General features: G+C 42.3%; 1 protein-coding gene across 3 annotated transcripts in view; it reads right to left on the bottom strand.

Annotated features, from left to right (window-relative positions):
• Window positions 1-1,924, bottom strand: part of EGLN1 (egl-9 family hypoxia inducible factor 1) — a 58,042-nt gene extending 56,118 nt beyond the window's left edge. The window contains exon 1 of one of the 3 annotated variants that reach the window (XM_078434231.2): window positions 561-1,924. In XM_078434231.2, the coding sequence (XP_078290357.1) occupies window positions 561-1,484 (924 nt within the window). In that variant the 5' untranslated portion in view covers window positions 1,485-1,924. The remainder of the gene's footprint in view (window positions 1-560) is intronic. The other 2 variants (XM_078434230.2, XM_078434229.2) reach the window with 2 other exon arrangements.
• Window positions 1,925-13,598: the final 11,674 nt, after the last annotated feature.

A 13,598-nucleotide genomic window follows, 5' to 3' on the forward strand; every position in this document is an offset into this window, starting at 1 on the left:
AGGAGTCTTTGGACTACATGCCTATTTCAAGTTTATCTTTTCGTGGGCAAGTTGGCAGATTCTTAAACTAAACACAGCATTCCACTCTGTAAACCACAATCTGACCCCTGGCTCCAACACCACAGAGAATTGAGGGGCATATGCAGACACAAGGCATATCCAGAACCAGCTCTTGCGTTGGGTCCTACCCTAATATCCCCAAACCCGGAGGCTTAAAACTCCAGTCAGGTTTGAATGGACTAACAGTGCAAGGGAAAAGGAGGGGGGAAAAAAAAGCCAAGTGAAAGGGAGGGCCTAAGTTTAGCCACAAAACCATGCACTTAGAGAGGCCTGTCAACGGGCAGTTAAGTGGAAAATAGTGGACACAGAGAAAGCAGCTACCTAGATAAGCACCTACTGCACGGATTATATCCCTTTTTCTTATGGGGGTGCTACACAAGAAGGAAATTACTTTTATACAGAGAAGCCATGCTCCTCTGCCCTGAGCGGTCCCGTCGCCGGGCAGGGGGGCTGCCCGCCCAGTAAGAGATGTCCAGCGCCACCCTCTAGCACTCACTTACTTTCGTCCGGCCATTGATTTTGTAGTTGCCCAGCTTCCCGTTACAGTGGCGGATCAGGTCGTCCATGCTGCTCATGAGCCGCCCGATGGTTTCGCAGCCGGGCTCCTTGCCCTCGATCCAGGTGATCTTATCGCCTCGGATGTCCTTGGACGAGTCACTCTTCTGGCTGACCAGCTGCCCGTCCGTGAACTTGCCGGTGTCGTGCAGGGCGCGCACCTCGTCGCCGATCTGCTGCCCGGTCTCCTTGCCCAGGAAGTCGTCCACCACACAGATGCCGTGCTTGTTCATGCACGGCACGATGTACTCCAGCGCCAGCTTCAGCGCCGGCAGGGGCTTCGTCTGCCCGTTGGGCCGCAGGCCGCCGCCGTGGCTCAGCCCCTCGCCCGGCGTGTTGCTCGGCGGGTACAGGTTCGCCTTCTCCTGGTACTGCGACGCGCGGGCCAGCGCCTCCTCCTTCGCGGGCTCCACCTCGGCCGCCGCCGCCTGGCCCTGGCCGCCTGCAGCCGCGCGAAGCGGGGGAGCGGCCGCCGCGGGGTCGGCCGCGGGCTTGGCCTTTGCCTTGGCCGCGTCCCCGGCGGCCCGCGCGCCCGCATTCTCGACGGCGGCGGCGCTGTCCCGGCGCGGCACTGCCTTCCTGGCCTCCCTGGCCCCGGCCCCGCCGGCCCTGGGCGGCGGCGCGGAGGCGGGCGGCGCGGAGCCGGGGTGCCGGTGCTGGCCCGCTCCGGGGCCCGGGGCGCCCTCGCCGCCCTGGCACACTAGCTTGTGCTTCTTCCAGTCCTGGCGCTGGTGCTCCTTGCTGCAGTAGAAGGAGCTGCGGCAGCGGCTGCAGCGCAGCAGGTTCTCCATCTTCCCGCACAGCTCGCAGTACTGCCGGTCTCGCTCGCTCGGGCTCGGCCCGCCGGGCCCGCCGCTGTCATTAGCCATGGCGGCGGCGTTGGCGACGGCGGCCGAGCAGGACGGGTGGCGGCCGGAGGGCCTCGCCCGGGGCCGGGGAACGGGCGGAGCGGCAGAGGCCGTCACTGCGCCACGCACCCGCCACTCCTCGCCTGAGGGAGGCCGGCGCCCCGCGCTCTCGGCCCGGCCGCTGCCTCGTCCTCGGGTCCTGCCGCGCAGCGCCGGCGGCCGCCTCAGCGCCTCATCGCTGCCGCGAGCTGAGGGACCGCGGCCTGCGCGGCGGACGGCGACCTCCGCTCGGGCACGCGGGCCCGGACGCGCGAGATCGGCCGCCCCGGCCGCGGCCGCCGCCGCCGCCGCCTCACCGTCCGGGGCTGCCCGGCCCGGCCTGTGGAAGAGCGCAGGGCGTGCGGGCGCCACTCGCTCTGCGCGCTCTGCACGTACACCACGGCCCCGCCGCGACCCGGGCGGGCGGCGCGCGAGGGCGGAGGGGGCCGAGGGGAGGGCCGAGGGGAGGGCCGAGGGGGCGGCGGCCGAGCACACACGCTCGGGCGCGGGCGGCGCCGGGGCCGCCTCCGCTCCCCCGCACGCGGCTCGGCGGGGCTGGGCCTCGGAGTCGGTCCCGGCGCCCTGCCCCCGCCCCTCTGCGGGCTCCGCCCGGGGCGGGCTCGGGACGCGGAGGCCGGCGCGGGGACGCCGAGGGGCAGGCCCGGGAGGGCGGAAGGGCGGGGCCGCTCGGCCGCCGCCGGGCCCTACGCCGCGGACGGTGCCTACACCTGCTGGGGGTTGCGGCGCCGAGCGGGGGACCAGAAGATGGCTGCTATTTGTTTAGGGCCCACCCGGTGTGCGCTAGGCGCGCTCCAGCCTACGCTGCAAGGTGGCTCTCGCCTGGTTTTTTGCCTAGGAGGAAACGGAAATTCAGAGAAGTAAAGTAACTCGCCCAAGGTCACGCAGGACTGGACGGAATCCAGGAATTAGACTCTGTCAGATTCCAAGGCTGCTTTTCCCATCACACCAACACGGCCCCCATTTCGAGGCCTGAAATGGTTAAAAGTACTAATTATTGCTGCGGTGTTCATCCAAGCCCCCTATGCCCCGTTCGAGCTATATTTAAAGGTGCTGAAGTTTTGTTTAAATTTTTAAAAAACCATTTCTAAGCCCTGTGAAATCTTGGCGAGTGTCAAACCTTGTGAAGAAATTTTTGGCTACCAAGTTCGATGAGTTAATGCGCATTCCGGTATCCACATTCAGGCACTTAAATTCAAACGGATGAAACTACTGAGAATTGGACTTTGGTGGTCAATGAACACTGCCACGTTAACGTCTTAAAAGAAAAAAAAAATCTCGTATTGACAGTCGCTGGTACGCAGATGAATACAGTTCTTCGTTTTATATAACGTGAAAACCTTATCAGAAATAAGCCAAAGATTTCTTTCCGCACGCCATTTAAGAATAAAAAGAGCCGCGATTTTGATTGTCAGAATTTTTATTGAACACCTGCTAATGTGGAAATTCTGTGCTAGGCTTTCATATCGTCTGAATAGATTGCAAGTAACGTCGTCAGTCCTTGAGGTGATGGTCTTTCAGACAACATAAAAGTTGAAAGGTGTAGGGCAAAGGCAGAAGAATATAAAGAATAATTATAAACCACTTTGTAGAATATTTTTTAAGAAATTAGCCTGAATCCAAAACATCAAAGCTCTTCACCAACTATACAGAACTTAAAAGTGTAATTAAGTTCCTCTATATAAATGAACAGTTTCCTGGGAATCCAGCCTGGTGAAAGAGGACAGTAATTTCCAATTAGTTTGGACTTTGGGAGACCGAGGTAAATGTTATACTCACAGCTTCAAATTCTAAACCAAACTAAAAACCCAACTTTCTGTAAAGAATCAAGATCTGAATCAGTCTCACTTGTGTGTCCCAGAGCTTTATTAAATAGAGTAAAATATTGTTTCAGATACTACTAATTAGGCTTTTCAACAAATGTATTAGGAGCGTGCTACATGCCACAAGTCCTTGGCATACAAATGAACTAGTTACACTAGTTATACTCAGAAGGTATATATGTAGTCCAGTGCAGGGAGTAGACTTGTAAACGAAAAAGGACAACCTAGAATTTGGACCAAGTGTCCACAAAGAGTGGGATGGATAGGATGGAAAGGGAACAAAGAAAAAGGAATTGCTGGGTCCGCCCTTTGCACTAATCCAGATTCCAAGCAAATTAGTTTAGAAATTCTTTAAAATGTAAAGAAACTATTTAATGGCTTAAGAAAGCAAACTTTTCATTTTTGATATACATAAATTATATAAAGTATAATTTCAATACAAGTAAAACCAAATACTTCTTAGGCCTCCTTTTGCTATGGTAATTATAAATGATTCTTTTTTTCTTGCAATTTTTTTAATGCTTATTATTTATTTTTGAGAGAGACAGTGTGAGCAGGGGAGGGGCAGAAAGAGAGGGAGACACAGAATCTGAAGTGTGCTCCAGGCTCTGAGCTGTCAGCAGAGAGCCTGACGTGGGGCTTGAACCCACGAACCATGAGATCATGGCCTGAACCGAAGTCAGACGCTCAACTGACTGAGCCACCCAGGTACCCTAATTATAAATGATTCTTAACAATTCTCAAGGGCAGGAACTTTACTGGAGAACACTCATTCCACAAACACTTGATTCTTCTAAACTTAGTTATTTGTAGGTACTAAAAGTAGTCCAACAATTTTGTTAAGAATTACTATTTGTAATTTGTTAGAATTACTCTTTGTTAAGAATTACTATTTGCTCTTCTGGCAATGTTTACATAAGAATTACCTAAATAGTGCAAACAAGTGTATTTACATCTCCATATGCTCTTTTCATTATATTTTCGTTGATATCTAGTTAAAAGAATAGACGTCCATGTCAAAACCTTCATTAGCTTTCATTTTGTTCCAATTAAGTGTACTAAATCACAAACTGAACATGTACACCTTGAAAATACCTAATCAGTCAAATATGACACTTCCAAAATCTTCATAGGCAGAAGTCAAATATGAAGTATTGTTTCAAATATTTCCAAAGATCCACAAGTTCTGAATTTTCATTCATTCAGGCTCAATAGTCTGTGAACTAATTCTAAGTTAGGGAGGGTTTCACCAAACCATCTGCTGGCAACACAACAGCCAATGACAAGTTCACCGACAAGATTCTGGAACTCTACCAGCATTGTAGCAGTCGCCGCGTATTCAGATGTTATACAGAAGAATTACATTGTCATGTGGGAATTTATCTTATAAACACGTACGGTGCTTAATACTATGTCAGTCTCTGTTCTAATCATTTTGCAAATATTCATTTAATCCTTATAAAAACACTGTCGGGTGGGTACTATTGTTATGCCCATTTACAGAGGGTGAAACAAGAGTAAGGCAATGAGTGTCCCTCCCAATTCTCAGGATTATATGATTAGTAGCATTAGGTGTGTTACTGAATACTCTGGGGAGAACAAAGGCTTGTGCCTCCCAAAGCCAGGAATTATTACAAGTTTTTTCCTGCCCCGAACCTAATCAAGATCTCGAAACCAGAGGATGAATTAAGTAAAAGTTCTGTCATCTCCATATCACACTGGATTGGGTCAAAGGTAACTGACCACCTATCTGGCTTCCCTTTGCTCTTCTGGCAATGTTTACATAAACTGTAAAGCAGTATCCACTACAAGCTGACAAGAGACTTACTGAAAGATCAAGGTGAAGCTGAGAGTAAATACACAGGACAGAGCTAAGTGAGGAAATGAATTTAGAAATGGCTGTGTTGACTCGAGGCAAGCCCGAGGAACAACTTCACCTTCAAGGGACTACCCCCATTTCTCCTTTAAAAACATGTTTAAAATTCACAAGAGAGTATCTTCGCCGCTCAGGAAATAAAAATCAAATATCGGATTGTTAACTAACAACCTCTTGTTTCCCCATCGGTGACAATCTTGTTTTAAAATGTTACAGAGAACAGAAAAATCACAAGTTATCACACAGGCATCCCACCAAGATAAACAGGAAGACGATCTTTGAGTTCTGGGAAAGCAACTTAAAAATCTGAGCTGTTTTCTAACTATAGTTTTGGGATGTGCACAAGTAGGTGTCGTTGGGAAATAGCACCTGCTCTTCTCTGTACTGGGGGTTCTGCCAGATGCACACATAAGCTGTGTGCTTCCCCACGTACGTGGGGCCAGCTTTACCGTCTACTAAGGTTTCCTCCGAAAATAAGATATTTAAAAAGGTTTTTTTTTATATACTCAGGAAAATTTATCTATCACCTGACTTTATCAGTTTATGACTGTAAACTTATTTATTTAACCAATCCAGTTAAAAATTGATCATCTCATCTCAAGAAACATAAAACTTTAAACCATTTCTCACTATAGTGAATTTTTGTGTTACTAACGAACATGGGATACTGTGTTGTGTGTTAATATCATTACACAATGAGGGCTTTTGTTCCCCCCCAACAAACATTACTTAATGTTGAACTGACTTTGAGTGTATTCCCAATAAGTAGCTTATACCAAGCTAGGCAGGAGACAGCTAAATAATTTTTTCTGTAGAATTTTTTTGTGTGCAAAAAATGTAAACATACACAAAAATATTGGTCATCGTATAATCAACCTCGACCCTGATTAGCTCAACAATTATCCACATTTTTACAACCTAGTTCCACCCCCATTTTGCCTTTTTAAAAATTTGTTTTTATTGCGATATAATTGATGTAGAATATTGTATTAGTTTTAGGTATACAACATAATAATTTAACACATGTACATATTGTGAAATGATTACCACAATGTGTTGGGTTAACATCAATCACCTCACATAGTTAATTTTTGTTCTTGTGATGTGAACATTTAAGCTCTACTCTCTTAGTAACTTTCACATATACAGCACAGTATTGTTAACTATAATCACCACATGGTCCATTAGATCCCCAAGACTTATTTATCTTTTAACTGGAAGTTTGTACCTTCTGACCACCTTCACCCATTTTGCCCACCCCACCAACCCCCACCTCTGGAAACCACCAATCTGTTCTCTGTGTCTATGAGCTTAGTGTTGTTGTTGTTGTTGTTGTTTTCATTTAGATCCCATATGTAAGTGATATAATACAGTATTTATCTTTCTGTCTGACTTATTTCACTTAGCATAATACCCTCAAGGTCCATCCATGTTGTCACAAATGGCAGGGTTTCCTTCTTTTTTGTGACTGAATAATATTCATATATATGAATATTATATACCTTCTCACAACTTCTCTATCCATTCATCCAGCGACAAACACTTATGCTTCCATATCATGGCCTTTGTAAATAATGCTGCAGCGAACATGGAATGAATGTATCTTTTTGAGTTAGTGTTTTTATTTTCTTTGGATAAATATCCGGGAGTCAAATTGCTGGATCATACGGTAATTCTATTTTTAATTATTTGAGGAAACTCCATACTGTTTTCTATAGTGGTTATACCAATTGACATTTCTACCAACAGTGTATGAGGATTCCCTTTTCTCCACATCCCTGCCAACACCTGTTACTTCTTGTCTTTTCTAAATTAGCCATTCTAACAAGAGTGAGGTGGTATCTCATTGTGGTTTTGATTTGCATTTCCCTGAATTAGTGATATTGAACACCTTTGGATGTACCTGTTGGCCATCTGTATGCCGCCTTTGGGGCAATGCCTATTCAGATCTTCTGCCAATTTTTAAATCAGATTCTTTTTTGCTCTTATGTTGTGTAAGTTCTTTATAATTTTGGATATTAATCCCTCATCAGATATGTGATTTTAAAATATTTTCTGCCATCCAGTAGGTTGCCTTTTCATTTTGTTGATGATTTCCTTTGCCCTGCAGAAGATTTTTTATTTTGACATAGTTCCACTTAGTTTTGTTTTTGTCACCTTTGCTTCTTGTGTCAAATATAAAAAGTCATCCATGAAGACCAATGTCAAGTTGCTGACTGCCTATGTTTTCTTCTAAGTATTTTATGGTTTCAGGTCTTATATTTAAGTCTTTAATCCATTTTAAGTTAATTTTTGTGTGTAGTGTAACAGTTTTTTCCTTTGCATGTGGCTGTCCAATTTTCCCAACACCATTTATTGAAGAGGCTGTCCTTTACCCACTGGATATTCTTGGCTTCTTTATTGTAAATTAATTGGCTCTGTATGTGCGGGTTTATTTCTGTGCTCTTGATTCTGTTCTATTGATTTTTTGTAATGTTTACTTATCTTTGAGAGAGAGGGAGAGACAGAGTGAAAGCGGGGGAGGAGCAGAGAGACAAGGAGACACAGAATCTGAAGCAGGCTCCAGGCTCTGAGCTGTCAGCACAGAGCCCAACGTGGGGCTCCATCTCATGAACTATGAGATCATGATCTGAGCCAAAATCGGATGCTTTAACCAACAGAGCCACCTAGTCACCCCTATTGATCCTTTTTTTTTTTTTAAGGCTAATACCATACTATTTTGATTACTATAGCTTTGTGATATACTACTTTGAAATCAGGGAGCAGAAATTTCTACTTCATGATTCAGTCTTGGTAAGTGGTATGTTACTAGAAATTTATTCATTTCTTCTAGATTATCCAATTTGTTGGCATATAATTCATAGTAGTCTCTAAATTTGTCCTTTTTTTCTTTTGGCTGAAGTATCATGAAGCGAATCCCAACTTCAATATGCAGGTCCAATAAAGAGGTTTTTTTTTTTCTTTATTTAAATTCTAGTTAGTTAACAGTGTGATTTTGGTTTCAGGAGTAGGATTCAGTGATTCGTCACTTATATACAACACTCAGTGGTCATCACAAGTGCCCTCCTTAATACCCGTCACCCATCTAGCCCATGTCTGATAAGGACTTTAAATAAGACCATATTCGCAATGCCATTATCACACTTACAAAATTAAGAAAAACTCGATACTATCCGTCACCCAGCAAGTATTAAAATTTTTCTGATTGTCTCAAAGATTCTCTTTACAGTTGCTTTATTCTATTCAAGATCTAAACAAGGTTAATGGATTGCACTTTGTTAAGTCCCTTTTACTCAGTGTTACTAGCACCTTACCCTTTTTTTCATACCATTGATTTACTGGAGAAGTGATATATTCCATATTCTGGATTTAGCCGATTCTTTCCTTATTATATTCCTTCCTTAAGATAGTCCTCTTATTTTTGTAGATAGGTAATTAGAGCGAAAATTTTTGTTAAATTCCGTTCCATATTTTAGATGAGAATATTCCATAGTACTTGCTATATGCTTCCTAACGCATCACATCTTGAGGCATATAATGTCATAGTATCGTTTTTTTATGGTGAGATATTGATCATAGGTTCAAGTGGTATCAGCTTGATTCCTGTATTCAAAAGCTTTTCATCAACCCTTCACTTAATTGTTTTTGCATCAATTGATGATTGTGATTCAATATTTTATTAGAGGTTGTACAATAATGAGTTTGTTATTCTGTCATTCCTTGTGAATTTACCAGGTACCATAAAGAACTTTGTATCATCAGCTGTTGTTACTTTGAAATACAATTTGTAGATGAGGGATAGGATCAATGCTTGGTTCTTTTTATTTATCTATTTTTAAAATAATGAATTGGTGCCCTTGCATCTTTGGTTGTGACAATAAGGCCTTTTCAAAAATTGTGATGAATGGATTTTCATATATTTGAATTATTTTAGTTACTCTTTTTAATGCTTAAATATTTTGGCCAATAGAAATTATTCAAGTTGGTTCCTGTGTATTTTAGATGTGATCACATTAATCCTTGAACATTTTCTTGCCTTCTGGCATAAGATGGCCAGACTCATCCTGTACATTTCCTGCTCCTGACCTCGAATCAGTCATTTCTCCAAAAAGTACTGGTTCCTTTTGGTAGGAAATGGTAGTTAGAAACCACCAGCAGTAGTACTCATTGCCACTGAGTTATTATTGTTCTAGATCTTTCCAATGAATAGAGCTAAGAATTATCTAATTATTTCAAGAGAAAAAAATGTTGAATTCATAACAATATTCCAGTTCAAATGTAACATAGGGTTTTATCTTAATGTATTTGATTTTACATTTGTGTTTCATTTTCCCATATGAAACCTTTTTTTCCTAATGACATTTATGAAACCACTTATCTATTTTAAACTACTTAACAGTTTATTGCATTCCTTTTGTCTGTTGTAATAAGTGTGTTTTAAAGTCATCTGATCTGGGGTGCCTGAGTGGCTCAGTTGGTTGGATGTCCAACTCTTGGTTTCGGCTCAGGTCATGACCTCATGGTTCCTGAGTTCCAGCCCCACATCGGGCTCTGCACAGACAGTTTGAAGCCTGCTTGGGATTCTCTGTCTTCCCCTACCCCGTGCTCGCTCACTCTCTCTCTCTCTCTCTCTCTCTCTCTCTCAAAATATATAAATAAACTTAAAAAATGTTTTTAAGCCACCTGGTCTAATTATTTTCTCTATATGGCTGTGCCATCAACTTGAGATGTAGTTAACTTAGTTTCAATTCTGTTTTCAATTTTTAGGGCCTTGTTTTGTTTCCTTTTTAGAAGAATTGCCTTTTAATTATATAGTGTATGGCATATAGCTAGACATTGTTCTAAATTCTTTTCCTGCATCATCTAATTTATCCCTCAGGGTAAACCTGTGCTGTGGGTATTACCAACTCTGCTTTACATTTAGGGAGAGTGAGGTACTAAAAAGTTCCATAGTTCCCAAGATCACAAGGGGCAAGATAAGGATTTCAACTGAAAGATCTGGGGGTGCTTGGGTGATTGAGTGGGTTAAGCAACCAAGTCTTGATTTTGGCTCAGGTCATGATCTCACCGTTCGTGTGTTCGAGCCCCATGTCTGGTGCTGCACTAACAACGGAGAGCCTGCTTAGGATTCTCTCTCTCTCGCTCTCTCTGCCCCTCCCTCTTTCTCTCGTTCAAAATAAATAAATAAACTTAAAAAAAAATTAAAGGATCTGATTTATAATCCCCTGGCAAAATATAAGTTCCATGAGAGAGAAAAATGCAAATCAATATGGGGAAATCAGAGAAGAGAAAATTGCATTTTTAAAAAAAGTTTACTTATTTATTTTGAGAGAAAGAAAGTACAAGTGGAGGAGATGCAGAAAGAGAGGGGATAGAGCGAGAATCCCAAGCAAGCTCAGCACTACCAGCATGGAGCCCGATAAGGGACTGGAACAGTAAACCATACATGACCTGAGCCAAAGTCGGACACTTAACCCACTGAGCCACCCATTGTTTTAATTACAGCCATCCTAACAGGTGTGAAGTGATATCTCATTGTGGTTTTGGTTTGCAGTTCCCTGAAGTTTAAGGATGTTGAGCATCTTTTCACATACCTGTTGGTCATTTATATATCCTCTTTGGAGACATTTTTATTCAAGCCCTTTGTCCATTTTTAAATTGGATTATTTGGTTTTTTTGCTATTGAGTTGTAGGAGTTCTTTGTATATTATGGATGGATATTAACACCTTATCAGATACCTAGTTTGCAAATATTTTCTTCCACCCATAGGTTGCCTTTTCACTCTGTTGATTGTTTCTTTTGCTGTGCAGGAGCTTTTTAGTTTAATGCAGTCCCCCCTACCCCTGTCTATTTTTGCATTTGATGCCTGTGCTTAACATGTGATATCCAGGAAATCACTACCTAGATCAATGCCAAGGATCTTTTTCCTTACATTTTTTTCTAGGAACTTTTTTAAAAAAATTTTTTAATGTTTATTCATTTTTGAGAGAGACAGAGATAGAATGTGAGTGGGTTAGGGGCAGAGAGAGAGGGAGACACAGAATCCAAAGCAGGCTCCAGGCTCTGAGCTGTCAGCACAGAGCCCAACACGGGACTCGAACTCACTAGCTGTGAGATCATGACCTGAGCCAAAGTCGGATACTCAACCGACTGAGCCACCCAGGCACCCCGTCTAGGAGCTTTATGATTTCAGGTCTTACATTGATCCATTTGAGTTAATTTTTGTGAGTGGATTTAAGATAGGGGTCCAGTTTCATTCTTTAGCATTTGGCTGTCTGGTTTTCCCAACATCATTTATTGAAGAGACTGTCGTTTCCCCATTGTGTGTTGTTGGCCCCCTGTCAGAAATCAATTGGCCATACATGTAAGGATTTATTTCTGGATTCTCTATTCTGTTCCACTGATCAGTGTGTCTTATGTTATGCCAGTAGCATGCTGTTTTGATTGCTATAGCTCTGTAATATAGTTTGAAATCAGGTATTGTGCTGCCCCCAGTTTTATTTTTCTTTCTCAGGATTGCTTTGGCTATTTGGGGTCTTTTGTGGTTACATACACATTTTAGGGTTGTTTGTTCTATTTCTATGAAAAAAAAATGCCACTGGAATTTTGATTGAATCTGTAGATTGCTTTGGGTAATGTGAACATTTTCCCCATATGAATTCTTCCAATTCAAGAACATGGGACACCTTTCCATTTATTTGTGTTTTCTTCAATATCTCTCATCAAGGTGTTACAATTTTCAGTGTACAGGTCTTTCACTTCTTTGGTTAAATGTATTCCCAAGTATTGTTTCTCGTGCTATTTTAAATGGAATTGTTTTCTTAATTTTTTTACTTCATATAGTTTTGTTATTACTGTATAGAAATGCAGCTGAGGGGTGCCTGGGTGGCTCAGTCAGTAAAGCGTCCAACTTCAGCTCAGGTCATAATCTTGTTGTCTGTGGGTTTGAGCCCCACATCGGGCTCTGTGCTGACAGCTCAGAGCCTAGAGCCTGCTTCCAATTCTGTGTATCCCTCTCTCTCTCTCTCTCTCTCTCTCTGCCCCTCTCCCACTGGTACTCTGTCTGTCTGTCTGTCTGTCTCTCTCTCTGAAATAAATAAACATTAAAAAAATTTTTTTTAATAAAAAATAATTTAAAAAAAGAAATGGAGCTGATTTCTGTATGTTGGTTTTGTATTCGGCAACTTTACTGAATTCATGTATTAGTTCTAACAGTTTTTTTTGTATTTCTTATTTTTTTTTTTAAGTAAACTCTAAGCCCAACATCAGGCTCAAACTCATGACATAGAGATCAAGAGTCGCATGCTCCACCGACTGAGCCAGCCAGAAGCCCCAGTTCTAACAGTTTATAGTGAGGTATTTAGGGTTTCTATATATAAGAGCATATCAGCTGTGAACAGAGATAACTAATTCTTCCTTGCTGATATGGATGGCTTTTATTTCTTTTTCTTGCCTAATTGCTCTGGCTTGTACTTCCAATACAATGTTGAGTAAAAGTGCCAAAAGTGGGCATCCCTGTCTTGTTCTTCATCTTAGAGAAAGATTTTAACTTTCACCATTGAGTATGATGTTAGCTGTGGGCCTGCTATATATGGCCTTTATTATGCTGAGGGACATTTCTTCTATACCCAATATGTTGAGTGTTTTTATCATGAAAAAATGTTGTACTTTGTCAAACGCTTTTTCCGCGTTTGTTGACAGGATCATGTGATTTTTGTCATTTGTTTTGTTAATGGTGTCTCAATCACATTGATTGATTTGCAGATGTGGAAACATGCTTGCATCCCAGGAATAAATCCTACATTCTCATGGTGAATGATCCTTTCAATGTGCTGTTGAATTTGGTTTGCTAATATTTGGTTGAGAATTTTCACGTTTACATTTGTCAGGTCTGTAATTTTCTTTTCTTGCAGGGTCTTTATTTGGCTTTGGTATCAGGGTAATGCTATCCTCAGAAAATGAGTTTGGGAGTGTTCCTCTTCAGCTTTTTTGGATGAGTTTGGTAGAGTTTGCCAGGAAAACTATCTGGTCCTAGGCTTTTTTGTGTTGGGAGGTGTTTTGATCGCAGATTCAATCCTGTCCCCTGTTTGTCTGTTTAGATTTTCTATTTCTTATGATTCATCCTTGGTAGACAGTGTGTTTCTAGGAATTTATCCATTTTTGTTCTCATTTACCCAGTTTGTTGGCATATAATTGTTTGTTGTAGTCTCTCATAATCCTTTGTATTTTTGTGGTATCAGTTGTAATTTCTCCTGTATTTCTTTTTATAAAAAAATCTATAAATATAATAATAATAAATTTATAAATTTCTTTGTAAGCAGATTTACATATGTTTTTTAAATTTTGTCTTATAAAAGGTAGCATACTTTATGTACTGA

The sequence above is a fragment of the Panthera onca genome, chromosome D2 (genome assembly GCF_046562875.1).
Source record: "Panthera onca isolate mPanOnc1 chromosome D2, mPanOnc1 haplotype 2, whole genome shotgun sequence".
Taxonomy (NCBI): Eukaryota; Metazoa; Chordata; class Mammalia; order Carnivora; family Felidae; genus Panthera; species Panthera onca.